The sequence below is a fragment of the Pantherophis guttatus genome, chromosome 2 (genome assembly GCF_059756535.1).
Source record: "Pantherophis guttatus breed Tessera chromosome 2, ASM5975653v1, whole genome shotgun sequence".
Classification (NCBI taxonomy): Eukaryota; Metazoa; Chordata; class Lepidosauria; order Squamata; family Colubridae; genus Pantherophis; species Pantherophis guttatus.
Window position 1 is genome coordinate 122691712 of NC_142064.1, and position 27854 is coordinate 122719565.

A 27854-nucleotide genomic window follows, 5' to 3' on the forward strand; every position below is an offset into this window, starting at 1 on the left:
TGAAGTCCACAGGTTGTAAAAGAGCCACAATTGCCTACCCCTGGCTACGGTAGGCTGGCGCCGCGCGGGTGGGAGGCGAGGGGCGGGCGAGCCAGCAATTTAACAAAGGGTTCGGCCGAACCCCCTAGAACCCCCAGAATCCCACCACTGTGTAGGCCCCTCTTGATCTTGAGGCCCTAGGCTGAAGCCTAGTTAGCCTATAGGAAAATCCGGCCCTGAGTATAACAGAAAAGGATCAGCTAGAGAAGACCTACAAAACCATTCACAACATCTTCAAAGGGGTCCAGTTCACAAGGGAAAAAGAAGACAACACACTACCTTTCCTGGATATCCTTATCAGTAGAGACTGCTGTGGCAAACTAGAAACACAAGTCTACAGAAAAACTAACCACACCAACCAAGTACATCACTACCAAAGTAACAACTCAACCTCTAATGTCATGTAAGATCACTATTCAGATGAGCACAAACACATTCAGCGACCCTGAACATCAGAAAAAGGAAACATAATCTATATAACACCTTGAAACAAAATGCAACCTCATCAAAAAGTGCTTGGCCACTCAATCCAATATAGCAATACAACCAAGCACAAGCTATAAGGCTAACACTGTTACACATCACAAACATTCAGAAACCACCAATAAACTATTAAAACTAGATGGTATCAGCATAGCACAGAAACTAACTAAAGCTCTCCAAAATATCCTAAGTAGACCTAAAGACCCAGCAAGGTGGGGAGGGGGGGGGAGAGATGGGCTGGGGATGGATGGACGGACCCAGGAATCATTTACAATATATACTGTAAAGACTGCAACAGCCACCACGTAGGACAAACAGAAGACTAGCATAACATATCCACGAACATGAATCCTAGCAGTCAGAAGACATGATGAAAACTCTTTAACACCTGAACAGACAGCTGTAGCAATCAGCACCCAGATGAGCATAGATTTAACATCAAGATTAACACCAGATCAACAATCAAGAAGTAAACAATACCCCAATCAAGGAACTGCCAAACAAGCTAACAGTAAACAGTCCAACCAAATAACCACCAAGACCACACCCACCAACACTGATAGGACAAGTCACTAGAATATAAACAGACAGCAAATCCCACTCCTTAGTAGCACTGATGATGTTACCTAATTTGGGTAATGAAACGTCTGCAGGAAAACAATCAAATTCTGAGAGCACAGAGAACCCATAGTTTCAACCCCGAGTTACAAATATGCTCCTCTATTGGTAAAATGAGAATTGAAGGTACAACATATTTACAATTTACATGGCTAGAATTTTGCCATTGCTAAAATTATTTCTCACCCAGGGTACCCATTTTTATTTCAGCAGTAGTCACTATTCCCAGATTTGATCAAATGGGATATGCTGTTTGATATTTTCATTCAATGTGATAAGGTTGCATATAGCACAAATTATTGTACCAGCAACAAATGAAAAGGCGAGTGCTTTCCAAATGTTAGCATATATTATGATGAATGTTATATCAGATAGTATAACTACTTTGTTAGTCGCTTTTTTTTTTGCATAATAAGAACTATCACCCGTTTCTTGAATCTAAAAAAAATCTTATTTAGTTGAGCCTGGATCAACCATCGCATAGAGAGAGACTCCTCCTAACCCTGGTCCTCCAGATGTTTTGCTAAAATCCTCACCATCCTGAGCTAGCACGGGATTGCCTCGACCATTATGAACGCTGAGAGTCGCAGCACAGCGTAACAATAATGGCCGTGGGCGACAGAAAATGTAGCTGTACCCCACTTAAGACAGTCCCAAGATTGGGTAAGGCTACGCTTGGTGTATAAAGTCTGACTGCTTTGCTTCTGTCCCAAGCTCCGAGGAAACAGATGAACTGAGCTCTTTCTCTCCAAGCTATTATCCAAGGGATGGTTAAGCACGGTCACTTCGCTTTTCTCTCCTACAGAGGGCGCTAATCACTCTGTTGGGAATAATTCTGAAACCCGTGCAGTCCCGTCGGAAATGGCTGCGAGAACCGGCCATCTTTGTAAAGGGCAGAAGAGATCGAGCGACCCGGATGTTATTTCTCTCTTTGAGCGAAGGGTAGCGGAAATGGATAGGAGCAGGCCATTTGCCTTCCTGTCTCCTGGCCCCCTTGTCTTGATTCAGAAGAAAGGAGCTGGCCGAGCGGAGAGATCATGGTGAGCGGACAAATCGCTACGGCTGCCTTTGGGTCGCTGGCTCGCATCAGAGCAGGGCCGTTGGACGGCAAGGATGTGGATGGAAGGGCAAGCGGGATGCCGGCCGTGGAAGGGGAACGGCAGGTTGGGGGGAAGAAGCAGAGTCTTCCGGAATCTCTTCCGAGTTTTTTTCCCCATTAGTGGGTCCGCTCAGTGGGTTGACCAACGGTGGAAACTGGGCTCTTTTAAAGTTTTGCAAAGAAAATGGGACTTATCGGATCTGTAGGATGAGACGATTTGTCCGTTGAGCCAGACTGGCTTCTTTTGTAATCAAGCCAATTTTAAAAGCTGGATAAAGAAGGATTTTTCAAACTTTTTTTTTTTTTGCAGCCCCTTTTGGCTCAACACAGTTGGGCTTCCTTGAAATTAAACCCATTTTATCGCCTTCTGGGATAAAGATCTCATGATCTCCATTTATCCCTAGAAAATGTATTTTATGATTTTTCCATTGCTCGATTCAGATATTTGAAATAGTGCAATTTAAAGATCAGAAGTGCCTGCTGTTAGCTTCTTATAAGTGGTCATGTCGTCATTGTTAATTCTTTCTATTTCTTTCCTGGAATTCAGGATGAATTTTCGGATCCTGATTTGGCAGTTATGGGTGAAGAATCAAAATCTGAGAATGGAGAGAATGCTCCTGTCTATTGCATCTGTCGCAAACCGGATATCAATTGTTTCATGATGTGAGTATTGCTGGAAGGAATAAAAGAACTTGGTAATGGGGGCTACTTCACACGTTATGAGGTTGTATTGAGGATGGCAGCCAGTGCAAAATACTTTTGACAGTATGATACGTGCTGGTTTATCTTAGCAAGGTCTTCTGGGACATGTTCTTTAAAACTGAATATTTTTAATTTTAATTTAAGTTTTTAAAAACTTTGTTCATTCTGGTGAATACTTTTCAACATAAAGATATTAATGGCAGATGAAAAGGGCAAGAGAAGAGATTCTGTGAAGGATACAGTAAAAAGGAATAATAAAGACAACATTCTATTGAATGAAGTATTTGTGAGGGCAAATTACCCAAAGTTCCCAAATATTGCAAAAATTAGAAAATAATGAACATACTAATCACAGTTTAGATTGACACACTTTTAAATATATATCCAGAGGTTAAATCCTATAAGAACCCAAAAAAACCATTGTCAGATGATGCTTGGGGCATACAGGGCATTGATACAAGAAGCTATTTCTGTCTGGTAACTTGAGAGGAATATTATTCAATAGCAAGTGACTACCATTAAATTCAAACAGTAGTTCTAAAACAAAAAAGCAGTATGACAAATGTTAAATGTCTTGTGAAGTCATGGATTTAAGATAGGAGTCATCAGGATAAGGCCATTATATGTGATAGAGCAGAGATGGGCAAAGTTTAAGATTTACTTTGTTTTGCTTTTACGTTTATTAGTTTGGCAATTGGTAAGTTGTGGTTTGTGGCTCACCTAAAATTAATGAACAGTGTGCTTTGGATCCTATGCTTAGCCTGGGGATTTATTTTCAGGACCAGAACTTCAACTTTTTTGACATTTCTGATTTTCCCTTCTAAGTGTTCTTTTATATGAGGAGCTTCAATCAGGGGTGGGGGAGAGGTGAGCGCGGGGAAAGGATCCCTATTAAATATTTGAGAGGTAGAAGAAACTCTTGATCTACTAAAGGTTATCTACATATTTATTATTCAACCTTATCTTTCTTTTATTCACCCCTTTCCAATAGAAGATGCTATGCTTTTTAAGAGTTCCCTGTTATGCTTAGTTAGTTAGAGCCAGTCTGGTTAAGACTTCAGGCTGGAAACTGGGAAACCTTGAGTTCTAGTCTTGCTTTAATTGCAAAGCCAACTGGGTGACCGTTGGCCAGTCACTTTCTCAGCCCTAGGAAAGAGGCAAACAAAGTACTTCTGAAATCTTGCCAGGAAAACTGCAGGGACTTGTCCAGGCAGTCACCAGGGGTCAGTATTGATAACATGCAGTTATAGTTAAGCAGATGAGTTAGCCCTCTTATACAGATTTTCAAATGCAGAAGAAATTTGGTTAATGAATCTTCACTTTTCTTTTTTCTCTCTCCAGAGGCTGTGATCACTGCAATGAATGGTTCCATGGCCACTGCATTAACATTACGGAGAAGATGGCAAAAGCAATTCGAGAATGGTACTGCATGCAGTGCCGAGGTAAGTTTAAAGCCCTGTTTGACTTTTTGTGTATGTATGTGTGTGATAAATCTCTGTCTCGTGAAGCATATATGGATATGTACTTAAGTGGTGTGCTAGAAACATAGAATTTAAAGGGATTTTCCCCTCAGAGTTAATATTTAAAATTTAATGGCAAAATATGCTTCAGTAATGAAGCTTCAATAATAACTTAAAATCACCTTTTGATCTTTGAATATAGCAAAGCTTTTTGTAGAATATAAAAATAATTTAGGAACAATTGTTCTGTATAGTAACTAAGATTGACTAAGTGCAACATAGCTTGAACTGGTAAAAATGCAGTTTCCAGGGACAAAGGAGAGCCAGTTTGGGGTATTGGTTCTGACCCAGAAACAAGGAGACACTGAAGTCTAGGCCTCCTTTAGGCATATGAAAATTGGCTGGGTGACTTTGGGCCAATCTCTTTCTCTCTCCCCCCCCCCCCCCCCCCCCCCCCCCCCCCCCCCCCCAGTAAAGCATTTACTGAGGAGGGTCAAGTTTTTTATAAAGTACAGAAACAAATGATACAAACATTTGGTATATGTGTGGCATGGGAAAGCAACTCATCAAATAATAAAAGATATTGATTAGATATGAAAATTAAATAAACAATTGATTCTTGATAACATTTTACAAGTGGCAAATTTATGGGTTACAACATTCCTTTTCCCAGCTGAGTTACTTTCTTAATACTTGCAAGTGTATTTAAGGATTTCCAGAATATGCTCCCTGTTGTTTAGTTGCTGAGAAAGCTAGTTTATCAAAATAATAATAAAAAAGATCTTGGATCAGAGCCCTAAAGTTAGAAAAAAAGGCCTATACTGCTATGCTAAAATACTAATATAAACTTTTAAAAATCCCTTAAAATTTCAGATAACAAATGAAAATGATCTTAGCTTCCTGCTATTTTATTTCTAAAGGTAGAGGTATGTCCCAACTGTTCTTTTACTTTGGGTAAAATTGCTTTAAGATTATATTTTGTTTTTGTTATATTTTTGTTTTTTCAAGTAACACAGAAAAGTGTTAATATAAAAAAAAAATCAATTACATTCAGATTTTTTTTTTTTTGAAATGGGATATGTATTCTCATAACATAGATTGCTTTCTCTTTCAGAGAGAGACCCCACCCTTGAAATCCGATATAGGCACAAAAAGTCCAAGGAAAAGGACCGTGAAGGTGACCGGGAACGTGCTGAAAAAGATGAGATGCGTGTGAAAGCCCAAGAACTGGCACTGGAGCAGAGCCGCAACTCCAAAGTAAGGGGTTGGAGTGCAATGGAGATTACATCATCTTACAGGGCCTGGCATTCTAACTCCAGAATGTTGACGTGATTTGAACTGTTGGGTTCTCAACTAGTATATTGAAGCAACTGCCTTTCCCTAACAGTCGTGCTCAGGCTGTTTATTGTCATTCATTAGATTTACGGTACATAGCCACAAGATCGAGATTTAATGTAGTCAAATAGGTAAATGCCATACTTAGTTTTTAGCTACTTGGGGACCCAGCTGTTCTTCCCTTTGATAGGATGACAGGAAGATGAAATCATTTTTAGAAGATCGTAGGACAGTTACAGATCCCTAAAGCCAAATTGCATTTGTAAATTCAAAGCATTCCTTTCAGTCTGTTTAGTTAATATGCCAAATCAGATTCTCTTAAGATTTTCTTTCCCTTTCCTCATTGTTACTCATATTAATGCTTAAACAAATTATTATTTATTACTATGACAAAATTATGTATTTTAAATCAGATGTGCCTCTTTAGGGCTTATTTAGAAAGCTAGTTTACGGTTGAGGTTAAAGTCTACGCTAGAAACCAGAATACTTATAAGTTCTAGTTCTCCCTTTGGCATAGAGGGTCACTCTGTCTCAGCACAACTCACCTCAGAGAGTTCCTGTTAGGAGAAGGAGGAGGAAATATTTTGTATGCTGCCTTTAGTTGTAGAAAATAGTGGGGATATAAATTGAATAAATATCAGATGGGCAATATCAGTTGCTCTTGTTAATGTTTAATGCTTAAGCATCTTTGATTTTGCATTTTCCTCCTGTATTCTTTCTACAAATCTGAGATGAACCAAAGGCCCTTTTGAATCATGCACAATGGAATAGGATTCATGAGATTTTGACTTGTGCAATTTTAGAATTCCCTTTATATCGCCTATATTAGGGCTTTCCATTTTTTTCCTTCTTTAGCTGAAACCACTTATCAGAAATTCCTTTTTACCCAATATAGATAAAATACTTTAAGTCAATTTAAATGTTCCTGTTGTGCTTGGGGTAATGTGTTTGTAAAAACCACTTTTACCCAATTCTGGATAATTTATCTAGATTTGGGAAGCACTGGTTTATATGGAATTATATACTAGTAATTGTTTTATAAAATGCAAAACATAGAAATGATAATTCAGCAAGACCATAATGGGAAAGTTTAAAAAGGAGCTTTGAAAAGACTGATACCATCCTGTTTGTTTCTCCCTATTTTCTAATCCTGTCACTTTTGATCTAAACCTAGGAAGGTTTTATCATAATTGAAAAGCACTAGCCATGTATTAGGGAAAACTGAATTCTCCACCTGAACAAGCCATAGTTACTTTTAATTGTGGAGTGTGTATCTTCTAGAAGCTGCTAAACAACTTCCTGGCATTCATACCTGTAGGCTGAGCATGCCCTCACTTTTACCTAAAAGAATACTCTTTCTTGTATATATGGTGTTTCCCCGAAAATAAGACCTGATCTTTCCTTTTGGGCCCCAAAATAAGCACCAGGTCTTATTTTCGGGGGATGTCTTACCTGCTTATCTTGGGATCACCACAGCCAGGCCTCCCACGCCCCAACACTTGTCACGCCACTGCCCAACTTCTGAGAGGCCAGATTGATGCACCGGTGCCACCGCTCGTGACCGGATGCCACATCGTGCCAGTGCTGCCACCCACGTGCACAACGGTGCAACACGCCATGTGGCATCCTGCCGAGAGCGGCGGCACTGGTGCAACATACCATGTGGTGTCTGGCTTCAAGCAGCTGCAGAAGAAGTTGGGCACTGGCAACACAGTTAACAAATTACCCTAGATGAGTGTTAACCCTGCAAAAACAGAAACTTTTGATTTGCCAATTTTACCCCATCCCCCAATCCTATTTCCCAACCCACTCATTATTACCATTATTAGCTCAAGACAGCCAAAAAATATTATGTGTAGGCCTCATCCATGAGAAGGTTGCCTCTTCCCCTTCTATTTACATACCAAAGCTTACTTCTGTGTAAACCTGAACTCGAGGTCCTTGCCTGTGATTAATTTTGAGTCCATGCTTGTGCATCCTGGCTCTTTTGAGGAACACAGTGATGATGGGGGTGGGGGTGGGGTGGGGAGTGTTTGGGACTAAGCCAGGGACAGAGCAGATGGGATTTCTCAGGTTCAAAGCCCATCTCACATTTGTCTGTTTTCTTATTTGCAGCAGATCAAGCGCTCGGCCCGCATGTGTGGAGAATGTGAGGCCTGCCGGCGCACGGAGGACTGTGGGCAGTGTGATTTCTGCCGGGACATGAAGAAGTTTGGTGGGCCTAACAAAATCCGTCAGAAATGCCGCCTGAGGCAGTGCCAGGTTCGGGCTCGGGTGAGTGTCGTGGTAGGCAATTCCCTGCCCTGAGATCATTGCATGTTTTCTCTAGGGGGCACTTTCTTGGCTGCTCACTCCCAAGAGGCAGCCACCTCGAATTTGAAGCTGTTGGTTGTGTGTAGCTCACACGTGATTTTTTTTTTCCCATTCTTTTCTTCCTAGGAGTCCTATAAATATTTTCCAGCTTCGGTAAGTTTCCTTTTTCCCTCCAGTTTTTTTTTCTTTTTCTTTTTTTTTCTTTTTTTAAAAAATCTTAATAATCAAGATTAAGATAATAGGTGAGTGCTAAGTTTGGGACTCCTGGGATTTTTTTCCCCCCTAGATAGGGAAGCAGACTGAAGGTTCTATACATCCAATACAATGAGGTGTCGATAGCCTAGAAGTGGTGGACTGAACTATTTGAGATCGTGGGTGTGAAACTTCTCTCTTTTACATACAGGTAGTCCTCGACTTACAACCTTTCGTTTAGTGACCGTTTGAAGTTTCAACAGCGCTGGAAAAAAAGTGACTTATGACCATTGTTCACACTTAATGACCATTGCAGCATCCCCATGGTCACATGATCAAAAGTTGGCCGCTTGGCAACTGGCTCATATTTATGACTGTTGCAGTGTCCCAGGGTCAGGTGATCCCCCTTTTGCGACCTTCTGACAAGCAAACTCAATGGGGAAGCCAGATTCGCTTAATAACTGTGTTACTAATGTAAACACCTGCAGTGGTTCATTCGACTGTGGCAAGAAAGGTCATAAAAATGGGGGCAAAACTCACTTAACAACCGTCTCGCTTAGCGACAGATTTTGGGCTCAATTGTGGTCATAAATCAAGGACTACTTGTACATAGCATGTGCACCCATGTGTCTCTCCCACTTAAAAGAGAAAACCAACACAGCAGGGAGAAAAATTTTCCTCTGCCCTACTTTGGGTTTCCAGATTTTTCAATTGTATGAGGTTTCTTGTCCTCTTCTTCCAACCCCAAGCAAGGCAACCGTTGTAGTTCCTATGCCTTTTCTCTCTTTAGTGATGCAGTCCACCCCTTTCATCTTATTTCCACCTCATTCTGCTGCCTGTATAGATCCGGCTTAACACATAAGCGGGTTCATATTTGAGAGGCCCGGTGCTCGAAGACCCAGATTGCATGCTTTCTGTATTGTATTAGGTGGCAGGTTTCGCCGGGCCATTTGGCCTTGCTTCTTTGAGCTCTAAGCCTTTTCTCCTCTCCTCTCCTCTTTTATTTTTTTTTAATTTTTTTTTTTTTTTAAAAGAAGTGGGTTTGGGGATTCTTTTTTTTTTTTTTGCTGCTCGCGCTTTGCCGCTTGGCATTCAGCAAGCCCCATTTTCTCTGTTTGCCACTCTGTGCACAGGAACAGAAGGGTGTGTTTGCACTGTCTTGGTGCCTGGTGCTTTTGTGAAGCCAGGCAGATGGCTTCTTTAATGCTTTCCTCTCTCTCTCTCTCTTTTCTTTCCCCCCCTTTTTTCCTCTCTCACTGCTTTTTCCCGCTCTCTTCCCCACTTCCCCAATCGCTCAATAGATGTTACGGGGGCGGGAGGATGATCTGCAGATGCTAAAGGAACAGCTAGAATCGGCTGCCACACCTGAGCCTCTGTCGGATGATGATCTGCACATAGATCCCGATTTGTATCAGGAGCTTTGTTCAGGGGCCTTCGATGATCAGAATCTGGTGAGACCTATGGTAGACCCATTGCCTTGGGATTCCTAGGTCATGTTGGCAGGGTAATGCTTGCTTGGGTAGAACAGCAACTGCCCTAAGATAGTGCATGTCCTGGGTCCCCTCCCGATGTCATTCAGGGCTGTGGAAGGACATCTGTCAAAAGTGTCGGGAACTCTAGCAAAACATTTGGCTCAACATTTCACGTGGGACTTGACCCAGTTCCTCAGCATTTAAAAGCTCCCTGCTTGCCCACTTTCAACTATTTCTTGAGCCTTGTATCTTCAGTTTATTCTCCAGCAATCTTTTTTGCCTTGATTTCCCCTTATTCCTTTTATCTTCTCCCTCTGATTCTTCTACCCTGCTTCCTCTCAGCTCTGCTTTTCTGCTGACTACTCTGCCTCTCTTTCTGCAAAGGTTCCCAATTCTAGGCTTTTTGCTTGCCTGTTTACCCTTTGCTTAACCGCCCGTAGGTTTTCTTATGGACGTTTCATGTCTCTCACAGAAGCTGCGCTATTGATCATTGTTCCATGGACAGTTCTTCCCCCTAGCCCGTAACTAAGAATATTTGTAAACGGTCAGAGATGTTGCTGTTGCTTTGTCAGAAAAACTCTTGCAAATTGCCACGCGTGGGAAAAATTGATTTGGTTTCTACATCATTTCACTAGTGTAATTTGGTTTTTCAAATTCTTTTAGAAAAGGTTACTATGGCGTGCTTACCTAAGTCTGTAGTGGGAAGTGCGGGTAGCCATTGGGTTTATGATCACTCGTTCAGCAACTGTTCAAAGTTACAACAGTGCTGAATGAGGAGATTTATGGCCGATCTTCAAAGCCATGAGGGCATCGCCACAGTTATTTGATTGCAATTTAGGCACTTGGCAACGGCAATTACAATGGTTGCAGTGTCCTCTGACCATGTTATCGCTGTTTCTGATCTTCCCTGCTGACTTCTGCCAAGCAAAGTCAACGGAGAAGCCTGCAGGAAGTCACAAATGGCAGTCCCGTGACATTATGGGATTCATCTAATGCCTGCAGCTGGAACTGCCATTGTGAGTTGGTGTGTTCATATGATATTGCGCTTTGCAATAGCCTCATTTAAAGATAGTATTCCCAGTCCCAATAACTGCCATTAATCAAGGACTATCTGTATAATAACCTCTGTACAGAGAACTATAAGTGTAATAGGCACTAAAGATCCTTTTTTAATTATTATTACAAATGGCCAGTCTTATTTTGCTTATTTGATGCTGGGTTTAATGAGACAGTACCACGCATCTTAAGGCATATTAATATGCTTTTGTTAGTTAGGTGCTCTATTGATGCAACTATATCCAATATAGATATTTCTCACTTACCTCCCGTTCTTTTACTGACCAAAGTTACAGTGGTGCTGAAAAAAATAACTTCATAATCTATTCACAACCTCTGCAGCATTCTTCAGTCATGTGTTTGCTATTACAGTCAGTATGCATTGTCTTATGCCTGACTTATGGGTTTTTCTTTCACAAACATACAGAGTGCAGAGCAGAGAGATTGGAGAGAAAGGGATTGCAAGAAAGTAAGCTGTTTGTTCTTCACATTGAAAGCAATGTGATTCTGCCAGCAGTCCGATGCTGCGGTACTCTTTTGAAATCTTTTTCTCTCCAAACTCTTTCTTCTGTGAAGAAGTTGGGGAGTTGGGGAGAAAAAAGTAAGTGATTTCTTGTAGGCAATTTCTCCTTTGCCTGCCCCTCCCCCCCAGAGCAGAAAAATTGGAGAGAGATTTCAAGAGAATAAACTCTGTGCTCTTTTACGCATCAAAAGCTGTATGATTGCAGTGGCAGTGAGAAAGCGTGAGGCAAGGGGGAGATTGCCTACATAAATTGCTTGCTTTTTCCCCCTCCTCCCCATGGAATAGAAAGATTGGAGACAGAGGTTTCAAGAGAGTAAAGCATAGCATCTGGTTCTCATTCTGGGCTAGAGTGCAATAACATTGCTTTTAGTGTTCAAGACAGTAAACAGGCACTCAGGCATTCCAAAGGCAAGGGAGTGGTTAGAAGTCAAACAAAAAAAATAAAAGCTGAAGGTGTGGAATTAAGTAGTCTTGTCTCTTTCCAGTTGGAAGTCACAGTCACATGCTTTCCCAATTTATTTATTTTATTTATTTATTTTAATTAATTAATTTATTAATTTATTAATTTATTTATTGAATTTATATCCCGCCCTTCTCCCCGAAGGGACTCAGGGCGGTGAACAGCCGAAAATTAAAATAACATACAATATAAAAGTTAAGATAACTAAAAATAAATTAAATTAATCGGCCTCCCAATTTAAAACCCCAAGCTATACAATTAAAAAACTAACCCATACAACCTATTCAGGCCAGGCCGGCTTGCTGAAAGAAAAACGTCTTCAGGGCCTTATGGAAAGTGCAGAGATCCGGAATCAGCCGAATCCTGGGAGGTAGCTCGTTCCAGAGGGCGGGTGCTCTCCCCCTGGGGGCCGCCAGCCGACACTGCTTGACCAACGGCACCCTGAGGAGGCCCTCTCTGTGAGAGCGTATTGGCCGGTGGGAGGTTATCGGTAGCAGAAGGCGGTCTCGTAAATACCCTGGCCCTAAGCCTTGGAGTGCTTTAAAGGTGAGAACCAACACCTTGAAGCGCACCCGGAAGACCACCGGGAGCCAGTGCAGCTCGCGCAGGAGAGGTGTTATATGGGAGCGCCATGTCGCTCCCGTAATCACCCGTGCGGCCGCATTCTGGACCAGTCGGAGCCTCCAGGTGCTCCTCAAGGGGAGCTCCATGTAGAGAGCATTGCAGTAATCCAGGCGAGAAGTGACGAGAGCATGAGTGACTGTGCATAAGGAATCCCGACTCAGAAAGGGGCGCAACTGGCGTATCAGGCGAACCTAGTTACTTAGGTTACTTAGTGGCAGAGCTGCTGATCCCAATTAGGGTTGTTAAGCAAGGACTATCTATATAACTACAAAGCACCTAACTGGCAAAGGTATATACTTTCCATGTCTGTTGGCCATACTAGCTGGGCATTTAAGAATTATAACTCAAATGTGTTAGAAAGATCCTAGGAAGCTGGAAACAACTTGTGTGAATAGAGTGACTCACAGAGTGAGCCCAAGGCAGATGTTACACTCTTATGGTTCCCATAAAACCAAGGGTTTTATGGTTGCCTCCGATAGAAAAGGTTACTGAATTTCTAGTCAACTTGAGATGTTGTGTGCTTAACTAATAGTTTAAAGATCAGCAGCATTGACTCCTAGGCCAGATGTGCTTCCCTTTCTATATTCCAATCTTCATGAAGAAAAGAAAATCTTGGATTGTCACCATCTGTGACAACTTGGCCATTAATGGAGCTGGAGCATGTAGTTTCATGTATTAAATACATTTCTATTTTACATATTCATTGTTCTTTTTAAATAATCCCAACATGTTATTACCCTGGTGTCTTTTTTCTCAAAGTGGTTCTATTACACAATAAGTTGCTGGCCAGAGTAATAGAATTACAGGATGTATTTCCTGAAAGAAGAAATGGAAGCAAAGCTGACTGCTGCTTGACTTCTCTTAAAAGTCTTGTTCTGGAAATGTTAATCTTCCCCCCCCACTTTTTTTTTTTGTCTTATTCCTTCTTTTAGCCATGGCTCAGTGACACAGACGATGTGCCCTTCCTTGATCCTGTGTTGCGGAAACGTGCCGTAAAAGTGAAGCACGTCAAGCGCAGGGAAAAGAAGTCAGAGAAGAAGGTAGGAACCCAACACGGCAAGCGGCCAAGATGGGAAGTGGGATTTTTAATGGGAAGATCACATTCTAAAGCTGTAATCCCTTCCATAATGTGCTTAGAAGTCCATCGTTTTCTTCCTCCTGATTTAAAATAGCCAAGTCTGAGACATCAGAAACAGAAGAACTTCCTAGTTTACTTATTTATTTATTAGATGTATATCTTGCCTTTCATCCAGGAGCTCAATACAGCAGGCATAGTTCTTCATCCTCCCATTTCCATCAATGCACCAATAACCTTATGGATTATAGCTGAGCTGAAAGTGAGTGATTGACCCAAAGTCAACCAGTGAATTTCCATCTTAGAGCTGGACTTCAGCCTAGGTCTATTCAGTCCTATCCTGGCACCTTAGATGCTGTATCACGCTGGCTCTCAAACTCCCTTGGTTACCAGTTGCAATCAGCCATGTGCTGGATGCGCAAAATAGAACAACAGTAAAAAGGAGAATGCCTAAAAAAAATATGAATCTTGATGCTGAGCTATCCTCTGGACCAGGGGTCCCCTACCCCTGGTCCATGACCAGCACCGGGCTGCAGTATGCCAGAAACCGGTCCATGTAAACAAGTGAAGCTCCGTCTGTGAGATGCAGGCAGCATGCGAAACCGTGCTCCCTCCGGTCCATGGAAAAACCTCTCTCCACAAAACCGATTCCTGGTGTTCAGAAGGTTGGGGGCTTCTGCTCTAGACCAGTGTTTCTCAACCTCAGCAACTTTTTAAGATGTGTGGACTTTCCAGAATTCCCCAGGTGGGAGTTGGCCCACCCATTTTTAAATTGCTGAGGTTGAGAAACACAGCGTTAGAGAGATGTCATTGCAGCCTGCTAGAACTGTTCTACAAAGACAACGATCATCTGGATACACTAAGTGGGATGATGGGCCCATTGAGGTCAGTTTTGTTTTCATTCTTCGGTAACAGCTCCGTGGGATCTTTGGGGCAGAGATGGGTATTTTTTTTTTTTTATCATCTGCTACTTTGGTCTTTTTCACGAGAACAGCTAGATATTATTTACTGCATGCAAGGATAGGTGTCAGCCCTCTCATCTTGATATATCTGTATTCTGAGATTTATTGCATCATAGTGAAGATATAAAATATCATATGAAAGGCACAGTTGAGTGGATGGCAAGCCAGCCTTGAGTGAATGATATACTAGCAGTTGGGAGGACTCTTTGGGGTAAACCAGAATGATGCATTTTTTTTCCCCTTTGGGAGAAAGAAAGGGAGGTGTAGCTAAAGGAGAAAACAAGGACTTGCTCCACAGAATCTTGAGACGCTTCTTGATTGGGGAAATAAATGCTTATGCTGGAGGAGAGAGGGAGATCAGTACCTGAAAGCATGCTATAAATATATATACATGTTCATATACAGACTTGTAACAATTTATTAAAATAGTGTTCAGCATCAAGTTTGAAATAGATGGAATGACAAACTTGAATTTTTCTTTAAGACCATCGTAACCCAGCATATATACACACACACACATTATATTAAAGAATAATATGGATTGTTTGATTTTGGCTTGGCATATTTTGTGAGCTCAGCCAACAGTAGTTATTTGCATAACGTATAATATAAACAAGCCAGCTGGCATGATTTGTGGACTAGGCCACTACACTGTTGTCATGACAACAGTGTTAGATTTGGTGTGGGGAGACCCAGGACCAAATCCCTACCTAAACTGAAAATCTTTGGATGACTTTGTCTGAGTCACCATCTCTTAGCCTAAAGTATTTCAGACTGAAAGAGGTAGGGACCTTCTGCTTTCTAAAGGAAAAGCAGAATATCACATAGAAACATTTTTTTCCCATCCTGCCTTTAATTGAAGATAAAAATAAAAGAATTGCCCACCTAGCAGTTTGAAAGCATGCAAATGTGAGTAGATAAATAGGTGCCACTTCGGTGGGGAGGTAACAGCATTCCCTGCACCTTGATGTAAAGTCATGCTGGCCACATGACCATGGACAATGCTGGCTCCCTCAGCTAAGAAACGGAGATGGGCACTGCCCCCAGAGTCGGAAACAACTGGATAGGGAAAACCTTTACCTTTACCTTTAGTCATACGGGAGATGCTAAAGTAAATAGGTGGTGGCTTGTAGTCTTTTTTTTTTTTTAGTAAGAAAAAGTTGGAGAATCTGGGCTTCCCAAGTCCAGGACTTAAATTGCTATATATAATGAAATAAGTGTTCCCTGTTTAGATCAGGTCAGGATCCATTCAGTCTAGCCAGAGTGTCTCAACCTCATCCACTTTAAGAAGTGTGAACTTCGGTTCCCAAAATTTCCAGCAATCGGAATCCACGCTAGCCAGGGAATTCTGGGAACTGAAATCTACACCTCTTAAAGTTGATGAGGTTGAGAAACATTGAGCCTGGCCTTGGTTTCCAGTTTCAACCAACCATCTGTTGAACGCGCAAAACAAAACAAGAGCATTTAAAAACAAAACACCAAGGGTGTCCAAGAAATATGACTCTAGAGCAGTGTTTTTCAACCTTGGTAGCTTGAAGATGGGTGGACTTCAACTCCCAGAATCCCCCAGCCAGCGCTGCTGGCTGGGGGATTCTGGGAGTTGAAGTCCACCCATCTTCAAGCTTCCAAGGTTGAGAAACACTGCTCTAGAGGTTGAGAAATACGGCCTTCATATTAAGAATCTTCTCAGTGGGGGAAAGAAAGGAGCTGAAAGTGGTTTGGTTTCCCTTTGGAGGTATCTCTAAATATGAGCCCTCTTTGTGCTTCTTGCTCTGCAGAAGGAGGAGAAATATAAGCGACACAAGCAGAAGCAGAAACACCGTGACAGGTCAAAACATGCCGAACGGGTGGATGCCAAAGATCCGTCTTCTTTACATCAATGTCTGGGCCCTGGCTGCATCCAAGCTGCCCGGTCTACCTCCAAGTACTGCTCCGATGAATGCGGGATGAAGTTGGCAGCCAAGTAAGAACTATGTCTCCTTGGCCCCGTTTCTCCTCAGGGTTTACCTTCCAGCATGGATTAGGGGAAGGGGGACTTTGCTTGTGGAGCTGGAGTGAGATAAAAGGGTAAGATAGATATTGGTAGTGAAATACAGGCAATCCCCCCCCCCCCCCCCCAAACTTCAGCTGTATGGAAAGGTAGAATTATGATGAAACTAAAAGGAACAGTTTTGGGAACTAGTGTCATAATCCATAATAGAAACCTCTTATGGCAGAAGAGCACATGGGCACCTCTGATGCCTGTCTTCGGTGTGGAAACATTTTTCTTGTTCCCATGGGTTGTCTCTGCTGTAGACTAGGACAATGGGGAACTATTTTTGTAGTGCACAGAGAACTTTTAAAGCACCTTTTCCTTCTACACATATAAAATGCATTCATGGCTTTCTTTCTGAGACATCTGAGACATTTGCTGTTCTATTATGCCTTCAATCGAGTCCTCGACCCTCAGTCTGTGGCATGCCAAAAACCAGACCATGCAAATACGCAAAGCCCCATCTGGGGGAATGCAGGCAGCACACCAAGCCACGTCCCCTCCGGGCTGGGGAAAAACCTCTCTCTGTGGAACCGGTCCCTGTTGCCCAAAAGGTTGGGGGGCTGCTGCCTTAAATAGTCCCTTCCAAGTTTATGATACCCTTGAGGCATATGAACTGGGTACGATAACATCATGTTGCATTTGATCCCTGCTCTTTCATAGTGACCTATGATCGACCTTCCTTCCTTCCTTCCTTCCTTCCTTCCTTCCTTCCTTCCTTCCTTCCTTCCTTCCTTCCTCAGCCGCATCTATGAGATCCTCCCACAACGCATACAGCAGTGGCAACAAAGTCCATGCGTGGCGGAAGAGCATGGCAAGAAGCTACTGGAGCGGATAAGGCGGGAGCAGCAGCAGGCCCGGCTTAAGTTACAAGAAATGGAACGGAAATTCCATGAATTGGAAGCTCTTATTGTCCGGGCTAAGCAGCAGGCTATCAAGGAAGATGAAGAGGTACCTGGAAAATGTGGAGGAGGAGGAGGAGAGAGAATTGTTGAACACCATCTTAGGACAGATAGGGGAGCTTGGATAGATACAGCTAGAGCTTTTTGGCATCTTAACTCTATACCCCTGTTTTTTTACCTATGCAGCTTAGATTGCAAATCATCCAGAGTCATTGATTGAGATGGGTGGCTGTAGAAATGGAAATAAATAAATAAATAAATAAATAGACATACATTTGCAAATATTTCTAAACACCAGTAGCTTGTGTGCGTTCCCAAATTACATTGAGGCCATTTAGATAATGTTAAAAGAATTAAGCAGCCATTCATTCCTGAATCTTTTTCATTGTCATAGTGGCTTTGCAAAGCTTTGTTAACTCTTGATTTAAGCCACAGAGGAAACGCGGTTAAAAGATAGAATATCTATCCTCTTGCCTTGATGAAGTAATTAATGAGAAATCAGTTGCTTTAGCTGCTACTTATTCTGCCAGTCCATTGTATTTGTCCTGATTTTGCTTACATTAGCCTCATTGGCTAGTTGAGACTGGCCAAACCTAATTCTAGGTTGAAGTTAAAGTGTAATGGTGAAACTCCTGACCATTTCTTTTGTTAACAGTCTTTAAATATGTGAGGAAATAGTAATAATTCTTGATTAGAATACTAGCTAATACTGGGAATTCTTTTAGAACGTTCTTGAGTAGAAAGCAGAACATCTGTCCCTTTACTTCCTAAGCAAATGCTTGTACTTCCCCAAATTATAGTACCAAAGTATAATCCAGTACATGGAGCGTATTGAATTGCCTACCTCCTCCTGCTCTGTGTGTGGCACTTTCTGATGTGAAATTTGAGTGTAATTTTCTGTGAGCCTGAACCCATTATGTGCTGCTGTGTGATATTGCTGCAGCAGTTAAAGTACCCTAAACGTTTCTTTTTCCTGGCTGGGAGGGCAAAAACAGTGGGCAGACCCTGGTGAAAAACAGATCAGTAGTGATGTGGTGGCAGATACCTAATGACTCTACAGTCTTGGCTTGGCCTAACAACTGCAATCTGTATTGCTGTCATTAAGTCATGTAATATTGTGTGTTACCAGTGGAAATTCCTGTTTCAATTAGGGTTATAATTCAAGGACTACCTGTTCAGGGCCTAGCACTGACTTGAAGGCGCATGAACACACACACACACACACACACACACACACACACGCACACACTCTGCCGTAAGAGACTTAATAACCTGGCTTTGCAAGCTTGGTTGGGAAAATGGCTAGATCTGCATATAGTGCTTCATGATAGTATGATTTGTCTAATTAGTGTGTGATATTATATTTTCCCCCACCTTTTTAAAAAGATATAATTCAAGACAGGATACCCAACATTCCTGCCTCCTATTTTCCTCATAACAACAACAATCCTGTGAGGTGAATTTAGCTGAGAGAGAAAGAGAGTCAGTCAGTCACTCAGATGGCTTTCATGCCTGAGAAAGGCCTAGAACTTGCAGTCTCCTGATTTCTAGCCCAGCATATTCAAAACTACACCAATGGTTCCTCTTTAAGGCTTAGCTTTCTGAATGTATCCCGTGACATCTGATTTGTTCAACAAGCTGTACTAAAAACCAAACCACCCTCTCACTGCTTTATGCATGACTGCCAAAGCATAATTCTCTGCAGTTGGGTTCTTGCCAGATTCTTGTTTCTTCTTCGTTTGCCTGGTTGGATTAAAAGTTCTGTACATATGGGGTAAGGTGCTATTTTCATGTCGTTGTGCCGACATTCCTCAGTTATGGGAAAATGGACATTCAGGTAATCCAATGTTCCATTTTCTTTAAAATTCACTTTGTTGTTTTGATCTCTGCTTGTTTCTTAGACCAGTGAAGGAGACAGTGATGACACAGATTTGCAGATATTCTGTGTCTCCTGTGGCCATCCCATCAACCCCAAAGTTGCCCTTCGCCACATGGAAAGATGTTACGCCAAGGTATGTCGGTTTTTCCAGTGCTGCTTCAGTGTGTTATTGAATTGCATTTTGAAGGATTTAAGCATTGTACAAAGTAGTTCTCGAGTTACAACCACCCATTCAGCGACATCCAGTGCTGAACGAGGGGGAATTTACAGCCAGTCTGCAAAATTGCAACCATTGCAACAACCCCATGATTTCCACACAAAGTCAGTTGGGAAGTTGTTAGGAAAGGTAGCAAGTCGCTTCTGGCACATTTTCTTCCAAGGAGCTCCACTATGGAATATGAGATTCCCTGAGACATCATATTCTGTAATAAACTCTTGTTCTCTTGGGCTCCCTAGTGCCTGCCTGCAACCCTCGCTGTTCCCTCTGGTGCCCTCGTTGGTCTGGTACTCCCCAGTGCTTGCCTGCTGCCTTAGCCAGCCTGCCAGCACTTTCTACCACACTGGTCTGCCCACCTGTACTCCCCAATGCCTACCTGCAGTACCTTCCCCCATGTCACACACTCCTGCACACCTGGGACTCTGCCTCTTCCTGCTTAATAACCTTTGCAGTCCTGGGATGATGCTGACAACTGGGATTGCTGTTATTAAACGATGTGGTCACCTAACACTGCATTATGACCACATCACTTAGCAATAGTAATCCTGGTCCCAATTGCCATCCTCAACTGAGGACTACTTATAATCAAGGCATAAGTTGTCTTCCTTGCTTTGGGTTAATATGATGCGAAATATTGAAAGGAATCAGTAAATAAATCATGTTAAACCATGTTATTGTCGGATTTTTAAATGACAGCTGTGGCTTAGTATGATTTGCAAAAAATAATCATATGCTCAGTTCCAGTTGCCTTTTAACTCACAAATTCACAGCATTCAGGACCACGGATAAGATATAAACTGGGCAGCAACAGCAAATCATATTGTTAATGATTTTTTTTAACAAGCCTCAAAAACATTCATGTTAGCTATGTTTGTAGTTATCGTAGTCATTCTTTATTCAGCCTTAATACCAAGTGGTGTGTGATGGTGAAAAACATTTAAAAACATAAGAAAAATCCTTGAGAAAAAGGAAGCATATTATCAGTTAAATAAGAGTATTTGAGAATGCAGGATGCCATGGTACAACAATAAGAAAGTCCTGGTATTTAGTTGTAGCTTCACATGATTTATGAAGCCAGCCAATTACCATTTATTCAAGCAATATTCATTAAATGAAGATAAATTACTATTATTATTTTCCCCCAAGTTTGTGTAATTAAGCCTTCAGGGATTAACATGTGCCAGAAAAGATTATCTAACCTTTAGGGAATATGCAAAATGTCCATGCATGGAACATGTTCAGGTGGTGGAACAAATGGGGCTGTTGAGGGCAGGTGTGATTTATTTAAATGTTTATATGGCTGCTCATCTTAAAACTCTGAACTTTGGACAGACAACTATAACATAAAACATCATACAAAGAATAAAAGCAAGACACAATAAAAAATTGATTGGGGGTAAATTGAGGAAAAAGCCAAGGAGTGGCTGATAAGGAGTGAAGGCTATAGGTAGTGTGTGCCAGTCCTTCTGTTGCCATGGCAGGGGCTGTATACCTAGAATGGTACAGGTAGTCCTCCACTTATAACAGTTTATTTAGTGACCGTTCAAAGTTGCAGTGGCACTGAAAAAAGAGACTTACGACCATTTTTCACACTTAAGACCATTGCAACATCCCCATGGTCACGTGATCAAAATTCAGGCACTTGGCAACCGGTTCATATTTGGGACAGTTGCAGTGTCCTGGAGTCATGCGATTACCTGTTGCAACTTCTGACAAGCAGAGTCAATGGGGCAGCCAGATTCATGTTACTAACTTAACAACTGCAGTGATTCACTTAACAACTGTGGCAAGAAAGGTCGCAAAAGGGGGCAAAATTCACTTAACAAATGTCTCACTTAGCAACAGAAATTTGGGGGCTCCGTTGTGGTCGTAAGTCGAGGACTACCTGCATACTGTAATCCCACCTCCCACTTGGCCCTTAGTCTTCCTATCACCTTCCTTACTTCCTCCCTGAAACTGCTGCTGATAGTGAAGCCTGTATAACTCCTTTTCCCACTTGCTCCTCCATTAGTCTTCTCAATATTTTCCCTCCCCTCCCTGAATTGCCGTTGGTGGCTCATCGCACTGTACTCCACAGGTCTGCTCACCTCCAATCTTTTCCCTCCCCCCCCCCCGCTGCTATTATGTTGTCAGTGCCTCATATGAACACAGGTAACCCTCACTTAGGGGATGTGGTGGCTCAGTGGCTAAGATGCTGAGCTTGTCGATCAGAAGGTCGGCAGTTCAGCAGTTCAAATCCCTAGCGCCGTGTAATGGAGTGAGCTCCCGTTACTTCTCCCAGCTTCTGCCAACCTACCAGTTCGAAAGCATGTAAAAATGCTAGTAGAAAAAATAGGGACCACCTTTGATGGGAAGGTAACAGCGTTCTGTGCGCCTTTGGCGTTTAGTCATGCCAGCCACATGACCACGGAATTGTTATCAGACAGCGCTGGCTCTTTGGCTTAGAAACTGAGATGAGCACTGCCCCCTAGAGTCGGGAACGACTAGCACATATGTGTGAGGGGAATCTTTACCTTTACCTCTCACTTAATGGCCACTTTAACGTACTTCCATTCCCTGCTATCCTGTCAGAGCTGAAGAAGCTTCTTGGATGAGAAGCAAAACATCTTCAAAGAAAAAAACAAGGAAGTCCAGTTGCCTCCTGAAAAAGCACCCTTGGGTTTACCTATACTTCTACTTTTGAAATTAACAAAATCTTGCAACCCTTTTAAAAAACTTTGCATGAGATAAGCAGTCTTCTGAGCTTTCATGTTAGGTACTCATAGTATTGATTAATGTTTCCTCACATAATGAAAATGACCATGATATTTTTCTTCTATTCAGACTTTACAACTGTGCTTTACTGTTTCTTCCCTCTGCAGTATGAGAGCCAGACATCTTTTGGGTCTATGTATCCGACACGTATTGAAGGGTAAGAAATCTGAGTTCATTGCTATCAAACATTGGCCACCCAGTCTCTTTCTATTCATTTGAGATAAAGTATATCTTTCTACCTGATTTTCCTGAGAAGAAGATGGTCCTAAAGTTAAGACATCCCCTCCCCAAGAAGAATAGACAGGGGGAAAAAACAATTAAAATCCATCTCTTTTGGATCATCTTTAGGGATCCTCTTTCTTTCAGATAAATAACTATATTTTTCTCCCTTCAAATAACTATTTGTATAATGAGGGTGGTAATTTTTCCCTTTCCTCATATTTATCCAATTATATTTCCTTTCCTTGCTATGCAGTATACCCTTATTGCATTGTCATTCTTTGTGTGTGTGTGTGTGTGTTTCTGCTGGAATTATGATGGGAACTGTATATATTTGTGTGTGAAATTGTTTATGTGTCTTCGCTGTTATATAACCACTTTGAGGGAAACAGCAAGTTTAAAAAAAATCTTTCTAAAATTCCTAGGCTCATGTTCACTTATGTGAACATTCTCCAAACTTCCCATTTTAGGAAAGGTTATTGAAAAGGTGATCATGACTCAGCTAGAAGAAATGGACTGTCTCAGATTGCTGTTAGTGAGGATTCAGAAGGAATGGATGGAAACCACATTCTTTGCCCTTTTGTTTGGACCTTGGTACTGTTAGACCTTTTGGGCTGCCATAGAATAGTGCTGGACTGCCTCCAAACACTGGAGGATCATAGGCACTGAGCTCTTGCTTATGTGGATGATTTAAGTCTGTAATCAAGGTGTCAACTTGCAAAGCTTTCAAGTTGCCATGAGCAAGAGGGAGGGAGAATTGATGGAGCTGATTGATTTTCCTAACTGAAACTACATTCCACAGATGCTTTTTTACCTCAATCAGTAGGAGAGTTTTGGGTTTCACAGCCAGCCAAAGTGGTTAATTGGAGAATGTGATTTATGACATGGCCAGGGAGGAGGGGAGAGACAGAGTCATAGGGGAAGTAAATCTATGTGGGATTAGTTCTAACTGCATCCGAATATTGCCAAAATGGTGCTCCTAATAAATGACTGTATTTCTTTTGAAGTTTGGCTCGTGGCTCATGAATTAATTAGGGCATCTTTTGGAAACTTCACACAAGGAGATGGCCAGCACTACAATCCAGAGTACCACAAGGTTCAGTGCTATCTGCCCTATTAATTAAAACTTGTATGATGCCATTAGGAGATGTCATCTGACAGTTTGGGCGAGGTGCTATCAGTGTGCAAATGACATCCAGTTGTACATTGCTACCCCAAGTCAGATTAGGGATTCTGTTCAAAGCTTGTCTGGAGGTTGTCGGGATCTGGATAAGGCAAAACAGGCTTAGACTGAATTATTGCAAACCTAGTTGCTTTTTGTTCGGAATTTGCAAACTCCAGCCCTGCTATTTTATTTTGGATGGGGTGACAATCTCTTGAAGGCAGTTGTTTGTGATCTGGGGGTTTTCCTGGATTTGTGGCTACAGTTTAAACAGCAGATATAAGCTGTCTGAGTGTGTTTGTGTGGCTTGGCTTGGCTGGTATGCCAATTATGATCCTAACTAGAGCAGGATACTTCAACCACAATAACGCATACTTTGATCATTACTCAGATTATTGTAACACACTCTTCTTGGGACTATATTTCAATACGATCCAGAACCTGATTTAAAATGTTACGATTAGACTGTTGATGGGATAATCCTATCACAGCAGATTAACTCCACTACTAAAGTTGTTGCAATAATTACAAGAAGGTGTCTGGGACCAATTCAAGGTGCGGATCTATGAAACCCTACATGGCATAATATCAGTTTACATGAAGCTTTGCCTTGCCAAGGTTAATCTGACTGTGCAGTAAGAATATTATGATGTGAGGGGGACATAGACCAAGTGGCAGGCATTTCATGTCTTCTTTTTTTTTTTGTTCTTAATCTGTAGTTTTACTCTGTCATACTCTGCTCAGAGACTGTAGATGGGGATGAGCTATAAAACTTGTGAACTAAATAAATCAATAATCGAGTTAGCAAAGGTTATAAAAGAAGCAGGAAGTGTCTCCACCCCATACATATAGACAAACGGATTCCAGTAACAGCAGAGTTCAGCCTCAATTTAAAAAGCATGGTGTGTCAATAAGACAAGGAAGCAGGTTGTCAGTACAGGTAGTCCTTGATTTAGGACCATGATTCAGCTTTGGAAGTTTGGTTGTAAATTGTGGTCGTAAGTTGAATCACCATGTGACTTGTCTTGATTTTAGAACCATTTTTATGATGGTTATTAAGTAATTGACTGTGGTTGTTAAGGAAATCATATGGTTGTAAATCCAAATGCAGCTTCTCTAATGGGCATTTTTTTTTGCTGGAAAGCTGTGGAAAATGCAGTCATGTGACTTGTAAATGCAAGCTGCTTGCCAAGCACGCAAAATGTGATCACATGACCACCGGCTGGTGCAGCAATCATAACTTTGAGTGTGGGTTGTAAATAATTTTTTTTTTTGATGATCGTGAAACGACCAGTTGTAAGTTGAAGATTGTCTCTATATCCAGATAGGAAGAGTGCAAATGGTTGGTACTAAATCTTTGCAGGCTTTTTAGCTTAGGAAAAAAAATAGTAAGAGGGAGATGTGTTTGAGGTGTGTAAAATGATGCATGGTGGTGGTTGTTTTTTTCCCCTCCCAGAGCTACTCGTCTTTTCTGTGATGTCTACAACCCACAAAGCAAGACATACTGCAAACGCTTGCAAGTCCTGTGCCCAGAGCATTCCCGTGACCCAAAAGTAAGTACAGAGTTGCATTCCTTTTGAGGGGCCAGGGTAGATCTTTGTGGAAATTAGCCATTGGTCAGAATTCAGTAGAAAAGTATGTCAAGTGGGCTCCGTGTTTCTGCTAACAGTGCAAGGAAAGTGTAGACTGCCATATACTGATCTGGATTTCATTTCCGAATAAAAATAAGTTTAAATTTTAGGATTTAAGTATTTTATATTTTGTGTGTGTGCTTGTGTGTGTATATATATCTATACAGATACACACATATACATATAGATACAGATTTGTACCTGTACAACTAAGATTGTACAGGTCTGGCAGTACAATCAGACTCTATACAGATTTATACAGATATACAGATTCTGACACACACACACACACACACACACACACACACACACACACACACACAGATTCTGTATCTACAGATTCTGGCAGTATCTATTGAACCCTTAACTGGGAGCATGGTGGAGTAATATTTCCCCAGATCAGGAAGACTGTACTGTACAGAATAAGTTATGTGAATGATCAGATCTGTATCACCAATACTTTTAAAATTGCACCTTATCTTTAGCTGCCTTTGGGATGTCATAGGATGGGGTGGTATTTGGTCAGGGTAGACATAACTCTTGTTTTCTCCTGCTGAATCTTGACTCTTGACTTTTCTCGTAGGTTTCGGCAGACGAGGTGTGTGGGTGCCCCATGGTAAAAGATGTGTTTGAGCTCACTGGAGATTTCTGCCGGGTGCCCAAACGGAAATGCAATCGACACTACTGCTGGGAGAAGTTGCGCCGGGCTGAGGTGGACTTGGAGCGAGTGCGTGTGGTACGTTCAGGATCTTGTAGGAACACAAAGACTTAATCTTTTGTTAAACATTTATTTATTTAAAAACAAATTTATAAATTGGACCGCTAGCCTCTCTTGTCCAGATTTTTTCACGTGGGCTGGCATCAACCCTTCAGCTTTTTAGTTCCAGATCAACTTGGAGATGTCAAGGAGTGAACAGGGAGCCTTCTCTATATATAGACCTGTTAAAGAAATAGTTTCCCTGGCGTTGATCTAAGAATGGAGATAGTAATCTAGGATTTCTTTATTCACTGGCAGTGGTACAAACTGGATGAGCTGTTTGAGCAGGAACGAAATGTTCGGATGGCTATGACTAACCGGGCTGGGTTGCTTGCCCTCATGTTGCATCAGACAATCCAGCATGATCCACTGACCACAGATTTGCGCACAACTACTGATCGTTGAGCTGGTGAGTTAATTGGCTTGGTATTACTCTGGGCTTTTGATTGGGAAAGATTGAATGTGTGCATCCAAGTTCTTAAGGAATTCGTGAGTCTAGGCAAAGGAAGTCTAGGGCATGTCTGGATGCCTCCTTCAAATGGAGAGAAGGAGCCATATGTGTATATTTATCCTACAATTCCTTGTGCTGCTGGGAAATATACAGTATGTAATATCTATTTTAGGGATAGTGTGTATTATACCTAATCCGATCAGCCATTGTCATAAATCTGAGCCCCAAGAACTGATTATGCCAACTTCTTATGGCACTGAAAATGGAAGTACCCTGTTTTCCCCCAAATAAGACATCCCCTGATAATAAGCCCAATTGGGCTTTTGAGCACATGGCAATAAGGCCAAGTGCTTATTTCAGGGTTCAAAAAAACATAAGACAGGGTCTTCTTTTCAGGGAAACATGGTAACAAAAGAAGATATAGGGAACATCAACTATAATTCCTGGCTCAGCTAAAATACAGAGTGAGTTCACATATTATGGCAAGCCATAGTGTGGCTTGTCCGTTTTCTTTGGTTCATATGTGTGCAGCAAATTATTGGTTATTTAACAAATCATAGTTAAAACTATGGTTTATGCAACACATAAATCCAAAATCTAAACTATTTCTTACCTCAATATTCATTTTTTTTTGCAGGTGCTTTCTTGATTGCTGATGAGGCCTTCATGATTCAGTGCCAACTGAACCCGGATCTTTTTAAATTATTTTTCTTAAGCTCTTTTTTCATTAAAACTGTCTGGTCTTAGCCCAGCCTCCCCATCACTCTTGTAGAATCTAGTTTTCCTTGACCCTAATCTCTGTGTCAGTATTATAGCCTTGCTGTGAACAGTCCTTTTTTAATTATTTTTTTACATTATTACAGTTCTAAGGTAGAAGTCTGACAGTAGGGTCCTGGAGAAAGGAATGTAGTGATGGGTCTTCCTTGTTTTTTAACCCTGCCCTTCCCCACCTGGACAATAAATATTTGTCTCTCACTGGCTTGGAATGGTCCCTGCCATTGGAGCAAGATTTGCAGCAAAGATCTTTATAGATAATAGGTTCCCATTGCCCTTCCATGTAGCTTCTGTTGAGAACCTGGAAGTAGCGATTAGAGGCTGTTAAATCAGAGCAAAGGAGGGCAGTCTTGCACAGATGTACTAGCCTATTGTGTGTACTACTGCCTGGAAGTGAAAAATTTAAAAACTAATAAAATACCCAGAAATATTATTGTTTGTTGGTTTTACTGTGGATGGAGATTGTGTAATTTTTTTTAAAAAAGAAAATCATACTAATTCTTTGCTGTACTCCTTCATCCTATCTTTGCATAGCTTCACAACTGTCCAGTCTCCGTTTTGCTGTACATGCGAGATGAATCTCTGTCCCTGCATCCTATCATAACTACTAATTTGCAGAAAGCCAGACTCATCAAGCACTCATAGCTTGGACAGCTTCCCATA

The 27854-nt window shown here is 41.6% G+C and overlaps 1 protein-coding gene across 3 annotated transcripts; it reads left to right on the plus strand.

Annotated features, from left to right (window-relative positions):
- Positions 1-1783: 1783 nt before the first annotated feature.
- On the plus strand, positions 1784-27624 carry CXXC1 (CXXC finger protein 1). 3 transcript variants are annotated; one of them, XM_034433918.3, is made up of 16 exons: positions 1785-2180; positions 2787-2902; positions 4283-4383; positions 5516-5658; positions 7852-8010; positions 8176-8202; positions 9543-9692; positions 13309-13416; positions 16192-16376; positions 17189-17396; positions 19249-19359; positions 22305-22354; positions 25035-25131; positions 25793-25945; positions 26225-26375; positions 27055-27624. In XM_034433918.3, exons 1-15 carry the CDS (start codon positions 2178-2180, stop codon positions 26369-26371), a joined length of 1758 nt encoding a protein of 585 aa, XP_034289809.2. In that variant the 5' UTR covers positions 1785-2177; the 3' UTR covers positions 26372-26375; positions 27055-27624. The 3 variants fall into 3 exon arrangements, with proteins under 3 accessions (XP_034289811.2, XP_034289809.2, XP_034289810.2); XM_034433919.2 differs by lacking the exon at positions 9543-9692; XM_034433920.2 differs by lacking the exons at positions 8176-8202; positions 9543-9692 and having other exon boundaries at positions 1784-2180.
- The last annotated feature ends 230 nt before the right edge of the window (positions 27625-27854 follow it).

Bases quoted from the DNA above. Each gene is read 5' to 3' on its own strand.
- CXXC1 (XM_034433918.3), top strand. The intron at 8,011-8,175 runs GTGAGTGTCGTG...TTTTCTTCCTAG, and splicing joins AGTGCCAGGTTCGGGCTCGG to GAGTCCTATAAATATTTTCC. The intron at 13,417-16,191 runs GTAGGAACCCAA...CTTGCTCTGCAG, and splicing joins AAAAGAAGTCAGAGAAGAAG to AAGGAGGAGAAATATAAGCG.